We start from the raw sequence: 22,398 nt of genomic DNA on the forward strand, positions 1-22,398 counted from the left end.
CATCTGAAATCTTTTACAGCATCTGAAATCACACAAATACATTTTCACACAAAATTCCATGAACTCAGACACCAGTTGTAATGTTTTAAAAAGATGTGTATAACCATTGGCTTATCAAGTGACATTTTGCTGCCTGACATTAGCCCCCATTTGCATTGTTGACAAAACTCAGCAAATCTCACATTTGAAAAGCAAATTTAAATCTATAGCCAGATAAAGTACTTGCTAACTTGTTGGTTTAACTCAGTGTAAATGTTGAAAACATCTTGTTCTAATTTTCTCTTGTTGCGGCTGATGAATGACCAAATGACGACACAGCAGCCGCAGCGCGGGCTAAACATTGTATTGCTGCACACCAATCGACACTTAGTCATATTTCAATGCCCGTAAAACAGAGACAATAATAAAGATTACCAAAATGTCAAATGCATTCACATTACCGTACGTCCAAATGTGTTCAAAGTGTTCAGGTGATTGGCATTAATTATTAATTTCTGAAGACACACCCATAGTGCCACTCCTCCCACCACAAGCCAATAACAACACACGCACAATCAAGGCACCTGCAAATTGGTGTGAGCTCATGGATGACTTCTACAACTCTTACGTGTTCTGACATGACAGCTCCCCTCACACTTGAACTGAATTTATTCTCATGTGGCCCTTCAGGACTGAATTCAACTCGCTGAGTAAGGCATGTAGCTAATGTTCAGTTCTCCCCACCTCCCAGACATAAAAACATCGTCTAAAATTTAAGTTAACTAGCTAAAGTGAACTTTAGCTAGTTAACTTAAATGTTAGTTAACTGGCGTCGGCGTCCTGGGCTCGGAACGTGAATGAATGAATAATAAATTTATAAACTTTATAACGCCTCTTCGATGTTGAGCCGTTGTACGTCAGAAAATAGCCGGTTTTTGTCACAGGGGCACGGCCACTGGATAGACGTCTCCCTGCTCCAACACAGCTCATCATCGATCAGCTCATCATCATCGGTATCAGGTGCTATCTTGGTAGGGGCATCCGATCTGCGGATCCGCCTTACATCCATACCGAGTTTGCTGTATGACGGTGCGAGTTTGCTGTATGAGTGAGCCGTGGAACTACCCATGTTAAGGGTGGATCTGCCCCGGCATCGGGTGCTATGTGGGATAACTTTCACGCACACGATCAACAAATTGTTTGTGTGTCCCTGTTCACCTTTGATGGAGGAAGTAGGTAGTGCTCCACCTTGTGTATAAACCACAACACTGCACGCAACGGCAACTGCCCGGTTACGCTGCACGCAACCGGCCCAGCTCCTGTGCGCGTCCCCGAAACGACTGAGACGGGCAGATTCGCAAGGCCGCTTTGCGGATCCACCCGGCCTCCGTACCGAACCCGCTGTGTGACGGCGCGCTGCCCGCAAACGATCCGCTTCCTGTGCGCTTCCCCGAAGTGGGTGATCTGCTGAGGCGGTACTGCGAGTGTTAAGGGCGGATCAGCCCCGGCGTCGGGTGCTATGTGGGTAGATTTTAATGTCTATGAAATGTGTTTTCAAGCTCTGTTATTCACACAGTAGAAAAGAATGAACCACATACGTCATTTTTAATTGCAGGTGAGGTGTTTGCTTTGTTCCCAGTACCTGGTACACAGTAACAACACATTGTCAATGATGAGGCGTTACCGAGTCAGACAAGAGAATGAAGCTGGTGGTGCTGCTGTGATGATGTCTCGGAATTACGACCTTTATCTAACAATGTAGACTTTGTTTTTCCAGTGGCTCTCATCCTCCTATGTAACTCACACACAAAAACACCTATGTATATATTTATATTACATAGCCATATAATCTTTATCTCTTATTGCTTTATTGAACCCTGTAAGGATCGATAATCATAAATGAATTTCCCATAATATATGGCTACAATATAGCAAGCAAGGATGAACACATTAAATTAAATTATATTTGGGGGGGTTTAAGAAAATATATGCAATACAGGAAATGTAAAAGCACTGTTTTCTGGGCTCATCAACCTTGTGTGGCTGCAGTACAGTCATCCCGCCAAAGAGGATGCCCACTTTCACAATGGATCACAATGATGTTCGAATGACACCCTATGAAAGCCCCATGGAGTGCCATTCGATCATTAGGCTCGGACCCAAACACAGTACACATGGGAGAAGTCCACATTTATAGTTTTAGTCATCAAAATTCTACAGGATGACAGTAGATCAGGCAAGGAATGAACAAACAGGTAAAATCCAGGAAACAAGCAAAATTATTCAGGTAAAGACTCGAGAACAGATCTGGGTTCAGGACTGGGATCAGAAACAGCTTCAGGTCCAAGCAGTCTGGTACTTTCTCTGGCTCAGGAAGAGGTTATGATGCTTTCTCTGGTTTCAGGGACAGGTTCTGGTATATTTTTTTCTGGTTCAGGATGGGGTTCTGGAACAGGTGCTTGGATATTTGAAGGTTCAGGAACATGTTCTGGTACTCTTGATGTTCAGGAAGAGATTCTGGTACTTTCTCTGGCTCCGAGGTGAAAGTATGGGGCCAGGGCACTGATGTGTGGCCTGTAGGTAACACTGGCACTGCAAGAGGAAGAGCTGGAATTGTGGCGGAAGCCAACTGCTACACCACGGTTGCTGTCGACTGCTGAATTAGGGTGGCAGACAAATCCCACACCTGGAGCATACTGTTTGCTTGAGCTATAAGAGACTGGAAAAAGAAAGGGTCTGCTTAGTACACCAGGGGAGAAGTCCACTTTCATTGTTTTAATTAGCAAAATCTTACAACAGGTTGGCAGATCAGCCAAGGAACAGACAAACAGGGAACAAGGAAGTCCAACAAAGCTGAAGAGTAGAATGAGTCAATGACAATCTGGCTGCAAACTGAGGTCTGAGCAGAGTATAAGTAGGGTGGAGACTGGAAATGGCAAGCAGGTAGATGCAGCAACACAGGCGACACAAATGAGTAGACTCAGGCACCGTCCACACGATGACAGATTTTTTGAAAAAACAACTTTGTTGTTGCGTTTACGCCTTCCGTCCACACAACAACGCAGATATCCGGAAAGAAAACGCAACTTCTTAAAAACGCTGGCCGAGGTGGATTTTTTTTAAAAACGCTGTGACGTCATATTTATGGGCCCTTGTGTTGTGACAACAAAACACAGAGGATTCCTATTGGATCAAAGTTGACTCAATACTGCCACCACATGGTTTGGCATGCTTATAGCCGTCTTCGAAAACGCACTGCTGCATTTACGTGTGGACGGAGATTTTTTTAAAAACGCAGTCGTGTGGATGCAAATCGTTTTAAAAAGTTGCGTTTTAAAAAAAATCCGTCATCGTGTGGACGGGACCTGAATGGAAGATAATTCAGGATACAGAGGACAGAAGGAGACAAGAGAACTGGGGCGATGCCAATGGTGATAGAAAGCCTAACCTTAAAACTGTGAATTATACTGACACATTATGAGGCAGGATCAAGCTCAGTAATTTTTCTTGACAATTCAACTACGATTCTGTAGATATTAGTCGCAAAACTATCTTGCAGTCGCAAATTATCTATGATAATTAAATCCAAGAATCCATGAAAGACTGCACCACTGTGCTGTGTCATGCAGTTGCACAAGCAGCATCTAATTCTTCACAGGGCCTTACAATCAGTGTATTGGCTTGGAATTACAGCAATGTTGTCCATGATGTGGGAGGTAAGGAGACACCAATCCAAGTGATTTGTGAGACAGACTGACCAATGCTCGACAGCCAGCCAGTGGTGGGAGCAACCAGCCACAAACAGCTGCTGTCAGAAGCTGCATGTCAATTCTGGAGACACAGAAGCCCGCTGGAGCTTCAACGATCAGACGCACATCCATGGCACTTTGAAAATTGTTCACTGTGGCAACTGTGCTGTCAGTTCTTAGAGGTATACAGACTGTCTACAGTTAGTCTTTGTGTGTGTGTGTGTGTGTGTGTGTGTGTGTGTGTGTGTGTGTGTGTGTGTGTGTGTGCGCGCGCGTGTGTGTCCGTGTGTTTGTTGGAGTGTCTGTATACATGTATCACTACCTGTAGAGCTGCTGTTTATGATAATACCTTCATCAAGGACAATAATCCAGCAGTGTTCAGTTGTGATTCTTTACCCATCAAAAGCACAAATTAGAATGTGTGCCTCTGCACCTTTACATCTTTATGCCTTACATATCCTGCCATAATGTAGTTACATACATACAACCTTGAAGAGAATTCTTTCCGAATGTCTTCTTTTGATTTTGTAGGTTCCCAGCATTCCTTGATTTTGACCAGAAAAAAACACTTAATGTAATGTAATGTGTAATATCCAAATGGGACTTGTTATCAGTTTGTGGGTCTCAAAGAACAACACTGAAGTTGTGTGCACATTGTGTAGGCCAGAGCCAAGTGTGATTTATTAATAATGTATTGATTTAATGAGTTATTCTGTTGCGTCCCACTGCAGTGTCCTGCAGCATACCTCATATATAAATTATATTTGGCAGCCTGCCACAAAATGTTCATTTATTTTTGTTTTTGTATGAATTTTTAACCATATCATCAGTTGTGTCTGCAGCTGAAAATGTAGATGAAATCCAATGACTGTGAGAGTGGTAGCTTAATGTAACTTCATATTGAATTGTCAACATTGTTTGCAGTATCATTTTACTTTTTTTTTTTCATTACTGTCAGATATTATGCTTAAATGTGTTCTGATAAACCAAAAAATGATATTATTATTATTAATAAGGATGTATGTCATGCAGAACCTTGTCATGTCACAAGACTTAATATCAGAAAAGCCTTATTCTGTCTCCTCTGTTTAGAGGTGATGTATTGTGCTCTGCCTATTACAGTAATGTAGCACATAGGCATTTTGCACACTTACAATGCAACAATTATTTCACTCGTCCTTTGTATAGTAGACCCACAGAAAAAAGGGGGGCATGAAGAAGATGATAGATGCTGAGAGCTTCCTGCATACACAGGACTTGTACTCAAGTAGCAGCTAACCATTCATTTAAAATAATTTCATGTTTCCCTCCAACAATTCTTTGCCTTTTCAATGCTATTATCAGAGAAACTGTGGCAGCATATTATTCAATGGATGGCAGCTATTGTCTCTTTTCTTCAGGGCGGACAAAGTGAGTTTTGATCTGTATTATTAGCTTATGTAAGCCATAAAAAATTCAGAAGAAGGGCTGCCAATTGTTCAACTTAAGATAATGTATCTTTATTAATGCATCATAATGTTTCTCCCATTTCTACACTGACAGTAAAAAAAAAATCTGTCTGACCAGACTCCTTCCATCTGAAAATTAAACACACATCTGCAAATGGATGCCGAAGTTTGAAAACATTTTTAATAGAAATAAAATTTTGTATAAAAAAAATAAACATGCTTCACATACTTCATTAGATTTCATGAGGTTTTACAAATACATAGTCAGATAACCAGGCACTGTATCTTTTTGTACATTTTCCCCAATTTTAAGGATATGTCAGGACATAAGCAGACATCATCAATCTATTTAATAACATACGTTAACTTACCATTTAATTTGGTCGGCACTAACATTTTAGTCTGCAACACAAATGGTGTTGAAAAGAATACAGAGAGAGGCATGAAAAGCAGCATTGACGTTACAACACAAATGACCCCACAAAGTTTTACCCTGGACAGAAGGAGGGCTTTTATACTGCAGGAAGCTGATCCGTTCAGCGAGTTGTAGTTGATTGACTGAGATTTCGCATACCACTCCAATTACATTTATCTGCATTGAAAACCTTTACAACTTCCTGACTCCTCCCGCTTCATCATCGGACTGTCTGACTAGGTCATGCGTAGAGATGAATTTTCTCAGTAGTAGGATGTAACCTAGGGTATGCTGCACAGTATCCTCAAGGGCATACTTAATTTCACTTCCCTCATAATGGATCTGTACAATTTAGATTTACCCTTTCACTAGGTGTGACCGGGAGAATAGCTGGTGGCAGTGACAGCGGGATGGTGGTGGGGTCATCTTGGATGACAATTTTACAGTAAGATCTCCTGGCAAGAATACTTATTTTTGTTTTTTATATTTAGTTTTAAACCACGAGCCACTGTTTAAAAGCACATACAGGTATGCAGAGGGCAGTGAAAGCCTTAGGCTAGCTGGTAATAAAGGTCATGGCCTCACTTAAGCACAGATAAATAATCACCAGACCTTCACCATTTGAGAACAGTTTTTAACACACAATAGGCTCGGAGCCAAACAATTGTTAACAACGCTGCAACAGAGTTTAAATGCATTCCAAATATATATATATGTATATCTATATATATTTTATTTTATTTTTTAACAACACATCACAGGATGTTGAAACTGGCATGCTCAAAATCGGCAGAGACCATCTTATACATGTAGCCATTCTTTGAAATCAAGAAACGTTAAAAAAAAGAAAAGAAAAAAAAAGCACATGGACAATTGTTGCATTTTCGATGATCACCGTTTCCAGTCCTTCAACTCGTGAGCCCAGAAAATGTTCAGAAATCAAAATAAACTAAAGCTCCTTTTGGAAATCCAACATGTTTTCATGTCTTTTTGGTGTTTATTAATTCCATTTGATCCCTCAAAGGCTTCAGAATTATTTCTAGAACACCTGAACATTTTGTTGAATTTATTTCAGTTTCTGTCAGCATCGCTCAGGATGATGGAGAAGTCTTTTAAAGAGGGCATAGCTGAAATGTAAACACTCAAAAGGAAAGCTCTGTCCTTCTGCCATGCAAATATTTTTTATTATTATGTGTGTGGGTTGGTGCTGTTTCTGTGTGAATGTGTATGTGTATGTGTGTGTGTCTGCGTGTGTGTGTGTGTGTGTGTGTGTGTGTGTGTCTGCGTGTGTATGTGTGTGTGTGTGTGTGTGTGTGTGTGTGTGTGTGTGTTGGGGATTGTATTCTTTGGAGGCAGACACAAGATTGAATCTAACATTGTACTGTTATTTGCTCTGGTTCGCTCTTCTGTCCATTCCTCTAATATCTCCCCATCATGTCACATCTTTGAGTAATGCTGTGGTCTCCACCCCAAAAATGTGCATCCTTTTCCTATGTTTTCTTTTTTCTTGTGGGAAATTCCACTGTATGTTTTTTTCTTCATCGTGGTAAAAGTCCTGAAGTAAAAAAACAACTTCTGTCCTTCAGATTGCATGGTTACTGTAGCTGATGTACGTTTGCTTTGTTGAGAAACCTGCAGAAGAAGAAAGAGGCATGAATTAATCTATACTTGCGATGTGGAGGATGAGGGTGTTTGGCCGTGGTTTCCTGCAAGACAAAATGATAGCTTAAAATTAGTGTTTGTGTGCTGTTTGGTGGTCATGCTGCAGTGTGCCTTAAACAGCAATATTTCCCTCATATTAAACCTTTGGCTATATTTCTGCCCTCAATATATTACCAGCACCAGATGGTAGTTACAGTAAACCAAATCACCTCATTTCCCTTTAGCTATCAGGCCCAACTTTTTAGTTGTATCCCCAGACTGTTTTTGCAGATCACTGAGGTGGAGCAGATAAATCCTAACATATCACCACCAGATCTCAGTGGTTATGGGAGCTGGCCCAGACAGGAATTTTTCAATTTCATCAAGTCACATATCCACAGTGGCAATGACAATGACAAATGGCTTATTCAAATAGCCCTGCACTGTATGGCCTCTGTAAATGGTAACCCCATCAGTATAAATTGCTGTTAGCTATCAATTCAATGTCTTTGCTTTCTTGCCACTTATTGTAACAAAAGCCCAGATTAACCTTCAACAAGAATCTTAAAGCAATACTTTATTTAATGCTGACTGTATGTTTACATTGAGCTACGGTATACAGTACTGATAAAAAAATGCTGCAGGTTACTCTATGGTTACTCCAGAGCTTTATTCCTCAGTTCACAGAGATTTCAGTGTTAAAATTGCTGTTATGACTGCAATTGCCATCACATTTAGAATAGAAGTAAATCACAAACACTGCCTTAAAATATGTGGCAATGGACTTGGTTCCTTGTTAGGGCAGGTAAGATAGAGTGGCGGTATCTGTGGTGACAGATGTGACACAATAAAACCAAGGAAGAGCTCTGTGGATGTCACATGAGTTATTTCTGCAGACTTGGGTGCTGAAGTCATTATTTACTTGAATAAATCTTTTTATTTTCCATCAAAGTACAACCAAGGATGTTTATCGCACAGAGATGAAGTAACCACTTCCGACATGAGAGATGTCTCCTGATGAATTAGTGTACTTGAACTTTGATAACCACAAATATTCTTGATATCTCAATGTGAATGATATCTTGACGTTTAAATTAAATAATTGTTTGGGCCATAGCATATCAATAACCTGTGAAAAAAAATGTTCACTAGTTTTTCTTTTAATTGATACTGTTTCTGTCAAGATGGAAAAATTAAGGTTACACAATTATAAAACCTTATACATTGGGGTTCACCCCGGTGGACGAGAGGGTAGCCTCCCTCCGCCTTCGGGTGGGGGGGCCGGGTCCTGACTGTTGTTTGTGCGTATGCACCAAACAGCAGTTCAGAGTATCCACCCTTTTTGGAGTCCTTGGAGGGGGTGCTGGAGAGCGCTCCCACTGGGGACTCCATCGTTCTGCTGGGGGACTTCAATGCTCATGTGGGCAATGACAGTGAGACCTGGAAGGGTGTGATTGGGAGGAACGGCCCCCCCGATCAGAACCCGAGCGGTGTTCAGTTATTGGACTTCTGTGCTTGTCACGGACTGTCCATAACGAACACCATGTTCAGACATAAGGGTGTCCATATGTGCACTTGGTACCAGGACACCCTAGGCCGCAGTTCGATGATCGACTTTGTGGTCGTGTCATCGGACTTGCGGCCACATGTCTTGGACACTCGGGTGAAGAGAGGGGCGGAGCTGTCAACCGATCACCACCTGGTGGTGTGTTGGCTCCGATGGTGGGGCAAGATGCCGGTCCGACCTGGCAGACCCAAACGTATTGTGAGGGTCTGCTGGGAACGCCTGGCGGAATCCCCTGTCAGAAGGAGTTTCAACTCCCACCTCCGGCAGAACTTCACTCACGTTCCGGGGGAGGCGGGGGACATTGAGTCTGAGTGGACCATGTTCCGCGCCTCCATTGTCGAGGCGGCCGACCGCAGCTGCGGCCGTAAGGTGGTCGGTGCCTGTCGTGGCGGCAACCCCAGAACCCGTTGGTGGACATCAGCGGTAAGGGATGCCGTCAAGCTGAAGAAGAAGTCCTATCGGGCCTTTTTGGCCTGTGGGACTCCTGAAGCAGTTGATAGGTACCGGCAGGCCAAGCGGAATGCGGCTTTGGTGGTTGCTGAGGCAAAAACCCAGGCGTGGGAGGAGTTCGGTGAGGCCTTGGAGGACGACTTCAAGACGGCTTCGAAGAAATTCTGGTCCACCATCAGGCGTCTCAGGAGGGGGAAGCAGTGCAGCATCCACACTGTATATAGTGGGGATGGGGAGCTGCTGACCTCAACTCGGGACGTTGTGACTCGGTGGGGAGAATACTTCGAAGACCTCCTCAATCCCGCAGACACGCCTTCCCATGAGGAAGCAGAGTCTGGGTTCTCTGAGGCGGGCTCTCCTATCTCTGGGGTTGAGGTCACCGAGGTAGTTAAAAAGCTCCTCGGTGGCAGGGCCCCGGGGGTGGATGAGATCCGCCCGGAGTTCCTAAAGGCTCTGGATGTTGTGGGGCTGTCCTGGTTGACACGCCTCTGCAACATCACGTGGACTTCGGGGACAGTGCCTCTGGATTGGCAGACTGGGGTGGTGGTCCCCCTTTTTAAGAAGGGGGACAGGAGGGTGTGCTCCAACTACAGGGGCATCACACTCCTCAGCCTCCCTGGTAAGGTCTATTCAGGGGTTCTGGAGAGGAGGGTCCGTCGGGAAGTCGAATCTCGGATTCAGGAGGAGCAGTGTGGTTTTCGTCCTGGCCATGGAACAGTGGACCAGCTCTACACCCTCCGCAGGGTCCTTGAGGGGGCATGGGAGTTCGCCCAACCAGTCTACATGTGTTTTGTGGACTTGGAGAAGGCGTTCGACCGTGTTCCTCGGGGGGTTCTGTGGGGGGTGCTTCGGGAGTATGGGGTACCGGACCCCTTGATAAGGGCTGTTCGGTCCCTGTACGACCAATGTCAGAGTTTGGTCCGCGTTGCCGGCAGTAAGTCGGATTCGTTTCCAGTGAGGGTTGGACTCCGCCAAGGCTGCCCTTTGTCACCGATTCTGTTCATAACTTTTATGGACAGAATTTCTAGGCGCAGCCAAGGCGTTGAGGGTGTCCAGTTTGGTGGCCTCAGTATCGCGTCTCTGCTTTTTGCAGACGACGTGGTGCTGTTGGCTTCATCAAGCCGTGATCTCCAACTCTCACTGGAACGGTTCGCAGCCGAGTGTGAAGCGGTTGGGATGAGAATCAGCACCTCCAAATCTGAGACCATGGTCCTAAGTCGGAAAAGGGTGGAGTGCCCTCTCCAGGTTGGGGATGAGATGCTGCCCCAAGTGGAGGAGTTCAAGTATCTTGGGGTCTCGTTCACGAGTGAGGGTACAATGGAACGGGAGATCGACAGGCGGATCGGTGCAGCGTCTGCAGTGATGCGGACTCTGTATCGGTCCGTCGTGGTGAAGAAGGAGCTGAGCCGAAAGGCAAAGCTCTCGATTTACCGGTCGATCTACGTTCCTACCCTCACCTATGGTCACGAGCTATGGGTCGTGACCGAAAGAACGAGATCCCGGATACAAGCGGCCGAAATGAGTTTCCTCCCTTAGAGATAGGGTGAGGAGTTCGGCCATCCGGGAGGGACTCAGAGTCGAGCCGCTGCTCCTCCGCATCGAGAGGAGCCAGATGAGGTGGCTCGGGCATCTGGTTAGGATGCCTCCTGGACGCCTCCCTGGTGAGGTGTTCCGGGCACGTCCTACCGGGAGGAGGCCCCGGGGACGACCCAGGACACGCTGGAGAGACTATGTCTCCCGGCTGGCCTGGGAACGCCTTGGGATTCTCCCGGAGGAGCTGGATGAAGTGGCTAGGGAGAGGGAAGTCTGAGCTTCCCTGCTTAAGCTGCTGCCCCCGCGACCCGACCCCGGATAAGCGGAAGAGAATGGATGGATGGATGGATGGATAAAAGAGCCAAAATAGTATGTACGAGAATCTTATTGTTAAGTTTGACACCTGTGAATGGAACAAATCATCCATTTATTTAAAGTTTTTTTTTTTTTTTGTGTTTATTCACTAGATCACCTTTAACATTTAGCATTTAATACCCAAAGAGCCATTTGGACCCGGCTTCCACGGAAAAGAAAATGCTGAGAGCCGAAAATACTTCTGACATCTTTTGAGGGGTGAAAACTAATAAAGATAATAGAGTATAATTTTATTTCAAGGTTTCAAGCTCACAATTATCTACCAATTTAGAACTACAATAATCAAAAAAAAAAGTAATTCAAGTAAAGTGCACTTCAATTGGATATTTTTATATTTTTATATTTTTATATTCTACATGTCAATAATGACGAAGAAATAGTATCTTTACCAAACCTTGTATTTTACATGGATATGTATTACCTTGATTTTCAGGTAATACAGGAGAACTGCAGTCAAACGCTGGTTTGATTGCTGCTCATATTCCTGAAGGTGAACATTTTGCTGAAGTGTATTGTCAAACTGCAGAATGTATTTGTATTGACAACCATAATTCATTGCTTTATGGTGTCAGTCTGCCCACACACATTATTGTAACTATGTAATGGTTCCTTATGAGACAGTAACACAAACAACGCCCCCTCACTGGTGTGAACACATTTTCTTGAGTTAATATTATGCTTCACCTCTGTTAACGAGAAATATAATTTTCTCTCTGCTTCTGACCTCTGCATTGTTATGTTTAGTTTTGCAGACTGGGAAACGGATCATGCTTAGAGAAACCAAAATGTGGGTTCATTAGCATTGACATACTTACTCTGTGTTTCAAGGCTTTCACACAGCTCGGTCTTGGCTTCTCCATTGGGTCTGAGTCCAGCCTTGGGGTTAAACTTGTTGGACATGGTGGCGGCAGTAACAACAGCCTTGAGGCTGCGTGTACGCTTGGGCACATTCTGCTCAGGGTGGAAGAGAACCACGTACACCTTCGGCATGTAGAGCAACCCGAGAGACACCGATGCACTGAGGCTCACTGAGATGGTCAGCGTGGTTGTTTGAATGTACATCTGCAAGAGGCAAGCATGAAAACAGTTCAGCCCATTATTTGGCAAAGACTGGTGCATATTTCTATATTTGGGTTCAGATTTTATCGTGACAACTGCTATGTATCATTTTAACTGGAGCATCCAGTGACCTGTTTAGTAGCTGTGTTGTCATTTCTATTATAGGTCTCCATTTGATGCAACTGATGGCCTGAAATTTGTTTGAAATTAGTATATCATCTGTTCAAATGGCTTGTCTGCCAGTCCAGCGAAGGTCACCTTGTTTGTTCAATATCCTGCCATACCTGTTTTTGTGCATCTGTCAAATCATCCTGAACACAGATGTGATCGCACCCATCGAAGGCATCCTATTCTGATCCGCATTGATGAAACCAATAAAAGACAAATACATTTGCGATTTTTTTTTTTTACACGGTTTACACATTATTTGAATCATAGAGGAAGGTGGTTCTGAATATCATTCTCGCTCCTTCTGTTTTAATTGTTTCAAAATCTTCAGCAAATTAATGAGTCATCTTCACTGAGGCGTTAAGGAGGGAAAGCACATGTAATTTCAGGACAGCTTGACTTGCTGGCTGAGAGGAATTAACAAGTATATTGTGTTACAGATGTTCTAATTAAAGGGCTGTACATTCAAAAATGCTGTTGTTTTTTTTCTATAGCAGGAGGTCCACACCTTTACTGGAACCACTGAGAAGCTATTCAGCATCAGCAGCACATTAAAAAAAAGGTGAAGCACACCTAAGCTGTTTTGTTCTACTTTATCAACACTACAAACTCATCTGTTTTTTTTTTTATTGTATGCTACATCAATCAGAGCAGTGACAGTAACAGATTACAATGAAATTTACAGGAATAAAGTTTTTTTTTTTTTTTAATGTACTGGACTTGAACTAGTAAACTGTCAGAGTGGGAGGGACGTACTAAGTGGACTGGTTATTGTGGAATGGGTGGCCTCAGGATGCTGGTTATAATGGAACAGGAGTGCCAGATGGACTAGTGTGAATTGAGTGGATTCATTTATTTACAACTACTGTAGTTGTAGTTACATCCTGCAAAGCTGTGATGTATTGTAATCGTAAGCGTTTGTGTGTTTGTCCGTCCGTCCGTCCACCAAATATCTTCACAACCGTTGCAGATAGAATGATGAAAAAAAAAAAAAAGCAGATTACTCGGGCGGCAAAGGGGATGAAAATAAGATGATGACCCTGACCTTGAGAAAACTAGGTCAAGGTAAAATTTCAACTTTTGTACTCATCACGGATTTTTGGAAGGCAGTCACGTGATTCCGTACGCGCATTCTATTGGCTGACGGCATCCAGAAGTGCGCTACCTTCTGTGAGTCTCTGACTTCCGTGAGACACAAAAGTGCTTTAAACAGTCGGTAAGAGTGCGGGAAAAGGTAATACAGGTAGAAGAAGGTGGTTTAATATCAGTATGGGGAGGGTTCATAAATGTTTAAATTACCGTAAATAATAACATAAATAGTTTGTCGCTCTATCATGGAATTCGTTAATCGCATTAACTGCGAGGAACGATGGCGCACTGTAGACGTCTTTATGTACACATCTCTGAAACCTGATGAGATACAATCACAAAACGAAAAACAGCATTTTCACATTTTCAGGAAGCCAAAGGCACACAAATGTGTAGGTCTGGGTAACATGTTGAATTCAGGGGTGTCGCGGGATGTTGCAGTCTCTGACTGCCTTGTTTACAACTCTACACACACACACACACACACACACACACACACACACACACACACACACACACACACACACACACACACACACACACACACACACACACATCAGAGCACCTATATATTGCACACAATATATATTCCAGTACACGAGACAATGATTGTCCAGCAGATCAAGATAAATCATTTATAGGAGTCATTACATAACACACCACTGAAGCAGGCTGTCATTCAGAAACTTTTCAACCTAAAAATAACTATTCCGTCTGCCTTTTGAGACAAATCTTTTCCTTTTAACCAAGTAAGGTTTTATCAGCACCAAGTGACCTCAACAGATCCCTGCAGATGTTTCATCAAACTGATGTTTCTTCAAAACAGAGTAACATTTAGGTCTGAAAGTGTGACCCCCCCCCCCCACACACACACACACATTTGAAAAATTTGGGACTCTACACGGTGCCCAGATTCACCACATCTCAAATAGGCCAGTTTTGTTGTAATGTAGGACTTCTGCACAGAGAGATTAATGGAAGAATGGAGGCTGTTGGGGGGAGAGGGGGGCAACTGTAATGGTCCCCCTCCAAGCTGTAGGGAGCATTAACCAGTGAACTGCTCTTGGCTTCATTCACTGTTGCCTTAGGGACAGACTGTCAAAACCAAGCTGTTACAAAAAAACAGAACAGAAAAAAGCCACTGCCTTTCAGCCAAAAATAACCATCCTCAAAGTCATCCTTGTGGTCAATTACTTCACCACAATTTATAATGTAGCAAGAGCACAGAGCTAAAATTATATGCATACATTCAGTCTCAATAATGGTGAATGTCCCAATTCACACGAATACATTGTGCATTTGTTCCCTGCTTAGAAGTTCTCAGAAATGTGGATAAAAAAGGACAAAACGCTGCAGAAGACGCACCAACAGGAAAGCCAAGAAACGCCACATGAAGTCCGACATCAGAGCAGACTGTTCACTTAGTCATTTAGTTTGCTGAGTTATTTTGACATGACATGAAATCTTAATCTATCAGGTGTTATTGTTACGCTGCTCTGCATGGGTTCCGGCAAAAAGAGGAACTATGTAGTCGGACAAACATAAGGAAGAAAATAATCTTCTTTTCCTTTCGGCTTTTCCCTTCAAGGGTCGCCACAGTGAATCAGTTGCCTCCATCTAAAATAATCAATAATTAATGTAAACATTTCCAAATGATGTCAAGCAAATTTTTGGTCAGCAAGTTACTATTTCCAGAATGATTTTTTTATGTGAAATATATTATTGGAATTTAATGTGACAATATGGTTACATTAACTGTTTTATGGATATTTTTCAGCAGAAAGTCACTAGAATTCAATGAAAAGAAAACAAAAGAAACAAACAAAAAAAAACCTCCAACTTGAAGTGTTATGCTCCATAAAGCAACTGAGCCTTTGCTTACAAATGAAGTCCTGTATTCAGTGTCAGACCAACGCCAGTGTTCTATCCATTAATTTGTTTCCTCCAGATTGCAGTGCACCTGAGCATGCACAGCCTGCAGCTCATGAAATTGCTGTTTGTCTCACATACCTATCATCACACTGCCATTAGTAAATCTTGCTTGAGGCAAAACATAACATAGAGGAGGCAGCGTGTGGTAGTATTAATGACTGAACTAAATGTGATGAAAACAATCTATCAGGGCATGCGCAGTATGAGGAAGAGACAAAGTAAAGCTGACATCACTGCCTGGAGAAAGAGCAACACAAGTGGTTGCTGTGGTCTGTGGTGACTGGAAGCATAAGATTATGATAGTTAATAAATGTAAACATGGTCTATGTTCAACCAGAGAGTCTGCAGTGCTTCTCAAACTATCTAATTCATTTAAACTGAATAATATCCTCCGATATTCTGCTGTGCTATTTGTCAGCATGCAATGGAATTGTTCAGCAGAGGGGCTTTCTGCATGAGAATTTGCTATAATTGCACTCTAATTAAGCTAATAAACAAATAGAAGCCTTAAGGGAATTTATAACTTGCTTTGAGGGAGAACACCATTTATAAAGATCATATTTTTTTTGGTCTTGATTAGCTTCACGGCCTGTTCACCCATTATTGGAGCACCCAGGGGTCAACAGCCAAGACTCAGATGACTACTGTTCTATAGGTTTATTGAATGTAACAGCTGCTCTCTGAAGACTAAGATAATGCCCTCCTCCCTGTGCTTTGAAGCGTCAATCTTCATTATGCATTACAGGGCCTGTGAGATATTATTGAGAATAACACTGTTTATCTTTGTGCTGAAAAAAGACGAAGCGGTACCAGGGAACAACATCAGTAATAGTCATGAATGGTCTCCAGTCTGACACCTGGTCTTGCGGAAGTTATCTCTGCAATCTTTGTCTGATTAGAGTGCTAACAGTATTTTTTTTTTTTTTTTTGGTCTTTAAATTGGTGACGCCTAGGGTGCAATCTGTTAAAAATAATGGAGTTGGTTTTTTTTCTAATCATGAAAAAATAATTAAACAGGCCTAATTTTTTTAGGTTAATGGTTGTTACTAGCTGAAGTTACAAACAGATGAACATAACTCAGCAAATGTAAGGTACTCTGATGTCAGACTTCATGTGGCCTTTTCATCTTTCCTGTTGATACACCATCTGCAGCCTTTCGTCTTTTTGTCCACATCTCTGTGAACTTCTGAGCAGGGAATGAATGCGCAATGAATTTACTGCTGAACTTTGAATGTTTTGCTGTTTGAAGTTAACAACTGGTGATGTTAACTGAGAAATTTAATGGAAATAAAACAGAGTAATCAAAAATAAAGTGGCATGTCATACTTTTGATTACAGGGAAGTGCATCAGTGCGTCACTCACCCAAGGGTGGTGAAATACCTCAGCGGCTTAAATATTTGCTTAGGGGTGATCTCCCCATCCTCCCCAAAAAATCACACCCTGGTGACGCCAGTAGGTCGACCTTTATTGTGAAGGCTGACTGAATGTGAAACTAACCTTTTGAGCTGGAATCTCATTCTATACTTGCTGTTGTTTGCAGTAGCTAATGATTTAAACTTTTTCCTCTAGCAAGCAGGTGTCACTTCTATTACTGAAGCTAGTGTAAAACTTTCAGATAATGCTCCACATATAGACCAGATGTCCCCATCTGATTGATAGGGAAAGTTTTTCTATCCTGGCACCAGATGACAAATAAATGGCTGTGCTTGTAGTGCTAAAGCAGGGACCCACTCTAAATGGGTGTTGAGTGCAGAGACAGTTAGATTTGGTAAATTAAAACCCAGATGAAATGGAGCACTTTATTTCTTTTAAAGATGTCAGAGTGAGCTGTGGAAAATTGTAACGATTAATATTTATGGTATGTTGTTTCACTGGTGTTTGCCGTGTTCATTTTTCAATTAAAAAACAAATTCAACAGGATTTGTAGGTAAAGCTTGAAGACATTTCACCTGTCGTCTCAGAGGCTTCTTCAGTTCCGGCTAGTAGGGAGTTCCTGATATGTAACCTAGTGGGGGTGGTCAAGGTTAAGTCATTAACAAAAGTCAGTGAAATCCTGTCATACAGCTTTTTATTGGCTTTTATAGGCCCCCATCTGAGGGAGGTCGGTCATCTGAAGGTTCCTCCTGGAAACCTCACAGTCAATATTGCTAGCATTTGACCATTGCCGCTCCCTTTGTTGGTAACACCACAAAGCACTTTAAAATTCTCAGAACTTTGTCACCAAGGTTAGAGTTAAAAATGGCTGTCGATGAGACCATAGTTTTCCACTGATGTCACATCACTTTTTACATGTATCCCCACCACGGAAGTCAAGTCACCTTTAGTAATCCAAGGCTGAATTACATCAGAGGTGTTTCAAAGCATTTTACAATGTCAGAAAAAAGAGGACACCAACTGAACCCCCAAGAGTAAGCATGACATGACAGTGAGCAGGAAAAACTCATCTAGTTCACTGGGGAGAACTTCAGGGACAGTAGCTGGCTTTTTTTTGACTGTTTTGTGCAGATTGGCAGGAAAAGGACCCTGAGTGTACGGAAAACCCACCAAAAGGCCGATACTGAGAAGTTATCCGCACCTTTTTGAAACAAGCAATAACAAGAGACCTAGACCATTCACCGGATGAAACAAGACAGAGGCGCTCACCTTCCACATACGGTTTTTACAAGTATCTCCAAATATTGAAATGTATTGTTTTCCATTGTTTTCTTCAGTTTTAAATTAAATGAAAATAATATTTCTGGTTTTACTAACATGAGCGAAAAAATATCCAAACATGTGGTTGAATATGATGGGTCCCAGCAGCATATTTGAAATGATTCATTGCTGACATGTCCAAGTGATTGCAATAATATTTTTAGGGGTGCCCATCGCATCAGGTAAGATTTACAGTTTAGGTAAGCATGCAATCTCCATGGATTGCAACGATGAGATATAACTGGGGCACTGTGAGTTTTTCCAGTTCAGCAGAATTAACCTGCACAGTAATGCAAATTATCAAGGATGCAATATCATAAATAGCTAGAGCATTATCCTCTATAGGAATGAAATGAAATGACGGAAAGGAAATCAACTTTGAAATGAAATTAACTTTATTAATGTTGTACAACAACCAATCTGAACTGCACAGAGCTCAAACTAAAACAAGTACCGTGTATATTTTCTGACATCTTGTTGAAATTCTCAGTTGTTTTGAAATGTTCACACAGATCAGCTGTACTGCTGCAAAAAAAAAATGTGTCCAGTTTGTAACACTTACAGAGTACGAAGCTATAAAACATCCCTCACTTTGGTTGTTTGAGGTCGAGGATTTTTAGCTGCAGTTTGTTCTCTAGTTGATTCGTGCTTCAACCCAGTGCTTGTCAATTGTTTTCTGTTAAGCCCTCCCAAGGAAGAATAAAACAGTCTCATCCTCCATCACACACAATCTTCGGGTGTGTGTGTGTGTGTGTGTGTGTGTGTGCGCGTGTGTGTGTGTGTGTGTGTGTACGTGTACGCGAACACATGCATGTGTGTTCGGTGGAAAAAACCCTACACAGTCGCAGAGGCGTAAATACTCACTGCGCATGCTCCATTAACTCCATTAATTACTGTAACGTCACGTTACATGTAGGTGCCACTGCCACTTACTGTAGCGGATGTGCAATTATACTTAATGCTATTACAAAAATGAAAAAGTAAAAAAAAAAACCACATTAGCAGTGAAATGCTGGTATGCTGAACAGGCTATTGCATTATTGGAAAATTATTATATACATTATACATTGGCTAAGATATTTCAGGATATAATTGGGAAGTTACTGCATAATCAGTTTTTATTATATTCCTGATAGAGCAGAGAGTTTGATTAAATTTTGGCTTCTGCAGAGGCAGTCAGAAGTTTCCTCGTATAATGAGCGCCGCAGCTCCTGAAGGAAGTGTAGTCAGGTTAGCCAAATTTGATTTATGTATTGCTATAAGAAACCTGAAATTTGCTAACTGCCTTGACAACCAGGTTTTTAGTTTTGTGTTGCTACTGGTTGATCCCTTGAATCATGTTACCAACCAAAAAAGAAAAGAAAAAAAGGCATTCATGCTAATTCCTACTTTGGTAGCTACAGGCTTCAACAACAAGTTTCAAACTTCTTATAATGGGAGATTTGCTGAAATGGGCCATTTCAGCAAATCTCCCAGAATCTGACCATATAGTTGCCATTGTACAAGCAGGGATGCATTTATTCACTGATCTGAACCTGTCTCACGATTAGTGAATTTTGTCACATGATGCACACATGTACCCTGATTTGTGCATTTTGTCACTTGATGCAAACATGCGTCGCAATTTGTGCATTTCACATGGCACTGTGTCTTATTTTGAAAAACTTGTTTGAAGCCTGGCATAAGTGACCGAACTGTATGAAGTTATTTTAAAAGCTATAGCAACCTTTTTTTCACTGTGTGTGTTTATTTTGCCCCAATATGTCAATATAATAAGTTATAGGGAAATAATAACTATTTTTTCATACAGCTGAAGTTGTGCTGAAGATAAAAATACCAAGCATGGGTATGTTAAATAATTTTTAATGTGGTATATAGAGAAAAATATCAAAGGTACCAAAAAACGGCCAAAATAGGAATTTGTTGTGTTGCTACTATATACAGAACAAGTTTTTTTTTTTTAATGAACTCAGAACATGATGTGCATTAATGACTACAACACATGCAATAGGAAATTATGAACTGTATGCATGTTTTTTTTTCTTTTTCTTTTTAATTTTTTTTAAATTTCTATGATCAAACTGTTGTTTTTTTTTCAATTACTTATTTTTACCACCGAATGTTCTTGCCATTTTTGTCACACAAAGTTAAACAACTTTCATTAAAGTGTGTACACGTGTTTATGTGTGTGCCTGTTTGTGCATGTGTGTGTGACTCAGTGGCTGTGTGAGAGGGAGAGATAGAGAGAGAGAGCATGTGTGTGTGCGCGTGTGTGTGTGTCCGCGCACTGTGTAAGTTAAAAATCTATACAGAGCTGGTGCTCTATACTGAGCACCGGCTCCCCAGAGGACTGCGTGCTGAGCCCCCTCTTGTACTGTCTCTACACCCATGACTGCCGCTTGACCCACGACAGCAACTTGATAGTCAAGTTTGTTGACGACACCACAGTGGTCGGTCTCATCTCCGGACGTGACGAGACCATCTACAGAAAGGAGGTCCGGAAGTTGGTAGCCTGGTGTTCAGAGCATAACCTGGCTCTGAACACCAGCAAAACCAAAGAGCTCATCATCGACTTCAGGAGGCTCAGCACTGACCCAGCCCCGCTCTACATCGATGGTGAGTGTGTGGAGAGGATCCAAACCTCTAGTTCCTCGGCGTCCTCCTCAGACATCTCCTGGTCTGACAACACCACTGCTATCATCAAGAAGGCACAGCAGCGGCTCCGTCTCCTGAGGGTTCTTAAAAATACAAGCTGAACCCCTCCCTGCTGCTGGCCTTCTGCTGCTCATCTGTCCAAAGCCTGCTGACCTACTGCATCACAGTATGGTACGGCAGACGCACCATGGCGGACAGGAAGAGGCTCCAGAGAGTCGTGAAAGCAGCTGAGAAGGTCATTGGCTGCTCTCTGCCCTCCCTGTCGGAGATCTACTCCTCCCGCTGCCTCAGCAGAGCAAACAACATAGTAAAGAACAATTCCCACCCTGGTTCAGGCCTATTTGACCTTCTGCCCTCAGGTAGACGATACAGGTGCATCAAAACAAGAACTACCAGATTCCACAACAGCTTCTTCCCGAAAGCCATTACACTCCTGAACTCACTCAAACACACACTGATACCCCCCCCCCTCCCAATACACACACACACACATACTGTTTGATTTCTCATCAGGGACATGCAATATGCTGTGTTGGGCATTTCCTGAGAATTTTCCTTCAGCCCAAGCATGGCTATTGATGAGTTTTGCTCACATCATGCTCGTACTCAAAAATGTGTTATCCCTACCGGATACTCGTCTGAAACGAGTACCGTATCCGGCTCAACCCTAATATATAATATATATAATATATACATATACTATATATACAAGCAAACCTCGATTTCTGACTACAATTCATTCTGGAAGGCTGTTCGAATACCGATTTGTTCGAATTCCAAATAAATTTTTCCCGTTACAAATAATGTAAATGGTCTTAATCCGTTCCAAGTTGCTAATAAAACTACCTTTTTTCAACATAATATCCATCCATTTTCTGCCGCTGTATCCGCATACTATATATTATTTCACAATGTAATTTATATATATCAAATTGTATAGTAAGGAAACATATTAAAGAAATGTAAAATAAAGAAGCAAACACGAGAAAGAAAGTGTTAAGTATGATCCTGTGACGCTCCTATTTTGGACTTTCTGTTGTACCCGGAAGTGGTTACATGTAAATATAATGCTCTTGTTCTGTTGAGTGCGACATGCGTAATGTGCCAGTGTTCAATTGAGTGTTCAGGTAAGCGTAGCAGGCTCCGGTCCAAAAAAGAAGAGAAAAACTTATTTTGTTCCGCTTATCATTCACCACGCAGATTCCGGTATGGCACATCCACATGTGCTGCAGCAGAAAAGGTTAATGTGTCTCCCAGCGCAATCTCCAGAACGTGGAGGAGATTTAAGGAGACTGGTGGTTATTCTGGGAGATCTGGACAGGGCCGTAGAAGGTCCTCAACCCATCAGCAGGACCAATACCTGCTCCTTTGTGAAAGGCGGAACAGGCTGAGAACTGCTCTTGCCCTACAGAATGACCTCCAGAGGGCCACTGGTGTGAATGTCTCTACCCAAACAATCAGGAGCAGACTTCATGAAGGTGGCCTGAGGACCTGACGTCCTGTAGTGGGCCCTGTGCTCACTGCCCAGCACCGTGGAGCTTGACTGGCAATTGTTCAAGAACACCAGAATTGGCAAGTCAACCACTGGCACCCTGTACTTTTCACAGACGAGAGCAGATTCACCCTGAGCACCTGGGATAGAC

General features: G+C 42.4%; 1 protein-coding gene across 4 annotated transcripts in view; it reads right to left on the reverse strand.

Moving 5' to 3' along the window:
- Positions 1-5,335: 5,335 nt before the first annotated feature.
- The window catches only part of grm4 (glutamate receptor, metabotropic 4), a 189,278-nt gene continuing 172,215 nt past the window's right edge, over positions 5,336-22,398 (reverse strand). For 3 of the 4 annotated variants that reach the window (XM_068315171.1, XM_068315174.1, XM_068315173.1), the window contains 2 exons: positions 11,973-12,219; positions 5,336-7,223 (listed from right to left, as the gene is read on the reverse strand). In XM_068315171.1, coding sequence (XP_068171272.1) covers positions 7,174-7,223; positions 11,973-12,219 — 297 coding nt within the window. In that variant the 3' untranslated portion in view covers positions 5,336-7,173. Of the gene's footprint in view, positions 7,298-11,972; positions 12,220-22,398 lie in introns of all 4 variants that reach the window. The other variant, XM_068315172.1, reaches the window with a different exon arrangement.

The sequence above is a fragment of the Antennarius striatus genome, chromosome 5 (assembly GCF_040054535.1).
Source record: "Antennarius striatus isolate MH-2024 chromosome 5, ASM4005453v1, whole genome shotgun sequence".
Lineage (NCBI taxonomy): Eukaryota > Metazoa > Chordata > Actinopteri > Lophiiformes > Antennariidae > Antennarius > Antennarius striatus.